This window comes from Apis dorsata, unplaced genomic scaffold (assembly GCF_000469605.1).
Source record: "Apis dorsata unplaced genomic scaffold, Apis dorsata 1.3 scaffold_99, whole genome shotgun sequence".
NCBI lineage: Eukaryota > Metazoa > Arthropoda > Insecta > Hymenoptera > Apidae > Apis > Apis dorsata.
Window position 1 is genome coordinate 649,788 of NW_006263397.1, and position 5,644 is coordinate 655,431.

General features: G+C 26.0%; 1 protein-coding gene across 4 annotated transcripts in view; it reads right to left on the reverse strand.

Annotated features, from left to right (window-relative positions):
* LOC102672479 (proteoglycan Cow) overlaps positions 1-5,644 on the reverse strand; it is a 187,571-nt gene that overhangs the window by 67,817 nt on the left and 114,110 nt on the right. For all 4 annotated transcript variants that reach the window (XM_031508770.1, XM_006612165.2, XM_031508772.1 and 1 more), the window contains exon 2: positions 2,461-2,518. In XM_031508770.1, the coding sequence (XP_031364630.1) occupies positions 2,461-2,518 (58 nt within the window). The remainder of the gene's footprint in view (positions 1-2,460; positions 2,519-5,644) is intronic.

Consider the following 5,644-nt stretch of genomic DNA (forward strand, 5'->3'; position numbering starts at 1 on the left):
AAGTTGAAACGAAGCGAAAAATACGCGGAAGAAATGGATAGATCGGTTGATCAAAGTGATTGATCCTATTATCGACAAAAAAAAAAAATTAGTTTTATCTTCTTTAAATATAGTTTCGAGGGAAAAATCGTGGAAATGATTTTTTTTTATTTTAAGAAAATTATATTTAGGGATAGAAATGTGTAGGATGTATAGCGGGAAAATTTGTAATGAAGGAATAATAAAAATAAAAAATAGAAGAACATAGAGATAAGGGTAGTAAAAATACGCGAAAGATGGATGGGTTCACTGGTCAAAGTGATTGATTCTATTATTGGCACGGCGAAAAATTAGTTTAGTTTTGATGTTTTTTAAATGCAGTTTCGAGGGAAAAATTCATGGAGATACGAGGAAATAATTTTTTATTTTAAAAAAATTTTATTTAGAAAGAATGTTAATAAGAAAATTTATAATAAAAAGAAATGAATCTATGAATAAGAAAAATAAAACAAAATAAAAAAATACATAGACGTAAAGGAAGTAAAAATACGCGAGAGATGGATGGGTTCGCTGATCAAAGTGATTGATTCTATTATTGGCATGGCAAAAAATTAGTTTAGTTTGATGTTTTTTAAAAAACATAACGTCGAGACAAAAATTGAGAAAGGATACGAGAATATAATTTTTTTATTTCAAGGGAATTATTTTTAAAAAATTTTGTAACAAAGAATCTATGAATCAATAAAAAAAAATATGGAGATAAAAATAATAGAATAATTCAGAAAGTGTATAAAGAGAAGAGTAAAATGAATAATGGAATTTAAAAATTGAAAAAAAAAAAACAAAAGAATAGATAAAATATTTTGAAAATCTACAAAATTCATTTTGATTCAATATAAATCTAAAAATATCTCTCAACAATTTTACAATCTAGAAAACATTTATGTAATCACTATACTAAATCATAAAAAATCAATAATTTTATTTACAAAAACTTCACTTCTCATCTCTTTATTCAAAAAAGATAAACATTAAAAAATCAGAAAAACTATAAATAATAAAATATTTTGTCGATATTTATTATTCATAAAAAAAAAAAATCAAGATAACAAAGATTGATGAAAAGATTAATCAAAGATTGAGAAATTGTAGATTTATTTAGAGATTATATTTTTGTTTAGAGAATATTGAATATTTATATGGAATCATTTATGCAACAACATTGTTACACGTTAAACAACCATCATGTTGGAAATATTCTCAAGTCTTGGAATGACGAAACACAATACGTATTTTTCTGCACAAATGACAGAATGCATTGATATTATACTTTCAAAGAGATTTATGTTTTTTTCTGAGGATAAATCCACTACCGAAGAAAAAAAAAACAAGAATACTTGGATTTTAAAAATGAGTTCTTTACTGTAAGTGATTTAATTATTATATTAAAAAAATATATGATTTCATTTAAGAAGATAAAAATGATTCGTATTCTCTATATATATTTATATTGTCTATATATTTTTTTTGTCTGAAATATTTTTTATTATCTTCAATATTTTTAGTAAATCGATTCAAATAGGAAATTGTTATAATTAGACATTTTATTAATTTAGAATAAATAAAACGGTAAAAAAAAATAAAAAAAAATATTATCGAGAATTACATTTATAATAACATAATAAATAATAAATTCATTTTTAAGATTCATTTTTATTCATATCATTTTAGTACACGTATCTTTTTGTATTAAAAGCTTACGGAAATATCAAATTTTACATAAATTTTAGTAGATAACTCGAGCAAAAAATTAATTTTATGCGTATGGAAAAGTTAATCAGAGGCAAATTTCGTTACAGTATTGCCAACCGTGGCCGTAAGTAGTTCCAAGAAAAAGGGAAAAATTACGTATCCCGCGGACCGATTAACATAATTTGCCTACCAAAGGTTCCTCGAACTTCTTAGAAAACTTTAATACGCTTCTTTTCTTACTTTTTTTTTTCTTCTTCTTTTTTTTTTTTCTCTCTTGATGAGAGAATTTGCACTTCAAGAAGTGGGTTACCCCGAAAGTTCGAAGTAATTGGCTATTTTAGCTTGTGAATATAAAAAGGAACACATTGACAAAGAAAACGAATAACTTTCCAATCAAAGCAATACAAGTGATTCTTATTATTTTTCAATAGATAATTTCAATAATAATATTATTATTCAATAAATAAATTTCTAGTTGTGTAAATCGCCAATCAATGTATTTTATTTGTTAAATTAAAATATACAATTGACTTTCATAATTGGAAAAAAAAAAAAAGAAAATGAAAAAATTTGATAGCATATAAGCTTCTGCAACAATTTGTATAATTCGAATATTTTTTATATTTTATTATTAATTTTTTTATCAATATTAAATTATATAAAAATAGTATTTACATTTATTATACGTGAAAAGTTCGTTTAATTTTAAATAGAATGTTCAATACTTACTATTTGGGTCGTGTATCCATTTCTTCTTATCTCCCACTTTCATTATGCGCGTGTCATCCTGTAACAAAAGAATATATTAATTAAATCATACATCTTTAATTTAACTTTTCTTTCCGCATTTCAATTATTTATTTAAAAAAAAAAAGATTTTGAATTTATTCATTATTTTTCAATAATTCTCTACAAATATGCCTTACATAATTTTACATAAAATCTTATAATGAAATTCTCTTCATCGTTACATAACAACGAGTAATCCGTGCTATGGTAATCAGTAAACAAAGAAACGATAACAAAGCTGTTGTTTAAACCAGGAATAAAGTAAAACAGAACAGAAGCAAAGAAACAATCGCTTTTTTTCGAGGCAATTAAGGCAAACTCATTTCCCTCTGTTCTTTAGGTTTTTTAATGAATTCTAGCCGTTTTCTTCGATGCGAAATATGCAAAGGAACGCAAGCTGCATTTTTTAATGCCTGTTGGCATCGAAGGTCATGACCCGTGTCACGAAATTCATGCTTTGTTCGAGCTTCGTTCTGCGCTAGAAATTTTCGCTTAATATATATACAACCTTCATTGCGATCGTGCTAAAGCGAAACGATGAAGAAATATTCGTTCATCACGTGCATAAAATTCAGGGTTGTTCGGTTAAAAACGAAACGTTTCGAAGTTTAGGCCGAGGTCGTCTTGTGATACATATGCCACTAGTAAGGTTAGAAGTAAAGGAATATTGATGAAAGCTTGCGTGATAGTTCATGTGCCAGTTTGCAACAATTCGAGGATAATATCTAATATAACTAAGGGGGAAATTTGATCTAGAGGAGCTAAATACTACTGTTGATCAACTTTCTTTAGAGAGAAATTGATGAATGGAGAAATTGTTGAAGAACAGAAAGAGATATCGTTTAATTATGAATATTTTTTTCAATCAGATTCAGAAATTGAGAATACTGAAACAACATTTTGAAATTATTGAATTTGAAACTTTTAAAAATGGTATTAAACACTTCCCTCCCTCCCTCCCCCCCTCCCTTCTCCTCTTTTGTTCTTTTTTATTTTTATTCTAGATTTTCTTTTTTATCTCTTTTTTTCTATACACATTTTTTTTGTTTTTCTATTTTCTAATTATGTTAATAATTTTTTTTTAGATATTTTTCTATATATAATTTTTTTTTTACATAATTATTTTTTCAATAATTTTTCTTGAATTGTAAATTTTGAATTTAACAGTATGTTTTTTTTTTTAAATTACCTCACATTTTCATATTTGTATTTTTTATTTATATAAATTCTATTTTTTTTCATTTTTGTTTTAAAATTTTTATTTTTCTTCTTTTCTTCATATTTTTTTTTTTTTTTCATTTTATTTTCTATTATATATTCATTCAAAACATTTATTATTTTTATATTTCTTTCACATAAGATTATGTAAATTTATACCAATTTACACCAATTTAAATAAAACTACAATTTATTTTATTATCTCTATCTTTAGTTCTTTTTTTGTTTTTCTATTATTTTTTTTTTTTCGAGGAAAACAAGTTAGAATAATAGAAGAAAAACATTCGTATACATATTTCAAGAGAAATTCTTTTTATTTTCTTATAAGAATTATGTAAATAAATATCTTATAAAGATTTATTTTCAAACTTATATTATAACAGAATTGTTTCATAAATTTATAAACAAATATAGTCTGTTTTTATAATGAAATTTTAAATTGAATAAAAAGTGATAATATTCTTCTTTGTCTTATGAGAAAAAATTTCAAACTAAGAAATATTATTTTACAGAAGAAATTATTTAAAATCCTTTCATAAATTCAAATAATAGAAGAATTTATATAAAACGACATATATCTCTTCCAATATCAAGAAACAAGAGGAAATTAATATAAGAAGAAACACGAAAAATCATTTTTCAACAATCAGGAATCGAACTCTGGCCCACCGGGTGATATCTTGGTGACGTTACTCATTACACCATCAATGCATGCGATGTCTTATTTATATTTTTAAGTATTTAAACACAGCGTATCATTGTTCCTATATATTCAATCATTCAAATCTCATAATATCATTTCAGAAATAATGTTCATCAATTTTTCTCAAACAATTATCCCAATTATTTCGATATTTTTTAAATCACCTTTTACCTTTCAAAAATATAAAACCGACATCAATTCGTAATATCGACCGCAGTGATATTTTAATTTCTATGCAAATTGGGCGACGTTTTGAACTTACAGGCATTGCTACTGTAAAAAAAAAAAAAAAAAAAAAAATCAGAACAAAAATTCAAGAGTATTACGAGTTTTCGTGGTCGAATCATTTATCGCGTTTTCCATTTTACTAAAAGCGCAATTTTTGTTGTTCACAGTGTTAAACATTCCCTTTGCCGTGGTGCAAGTCTTAACAAGCGTTAAACAACAACCACCATCTCCTCGTCGTCGCGTTTGGCACGAGTATACAATTAGAGCGGAATGATATTTTGTAATTAGCAGTATAACGGGTCTTTCTCGGCCCGAAATACGAAGATGCACAGGGAGAAAGAGGGACACTTGAACCGTTTCACCGCGTTTCGGACTTTCAAATTGGCTTGGGGAATCGGTGCAATTGGGAAGAGAGAGGCCTGTAATTATCATCGAGCGGAATAAGGAATGGACTAGGTCGAAAACGTGGCGCAACGTCGAATTTACTGCAGCCAAACTATCGTCTTCGCCAGAAACGAATTCCTTGTCTCTGCGAATAATTACAGTGATCGGGAAGGTTGCTAATGCTAGCCCTCTTGAAATTTATTAGACACTTCAGTCTTAGATGTACAACGAGGGCGTGAAGAACGGAGACGTTTTAGCCTTTTAGTCATGATTTTCATTTACTTTTGGCCAAAATAAATTTTTGAATCGAGTCAATCGAGATGATCGATACATAGTTGGCTACAAAATTTAATATATTTTATGCAATAAATATATATTATAATAAATAATATATATATAGTGAAAAAAAAATCATATGAAAAATTAAATTATGTATAAAATACATTGAGGTAACTGGATATTTTTAAGATTAATTATAGTTATGCAATATAATAACAGAATATTATATTCTGTTAAAGAAATTTTAAAATTGAACAATAATTAACAGCATAATTGTTGGAATCAATTTCGCAAAAAAAAAAAAAAAAAAAA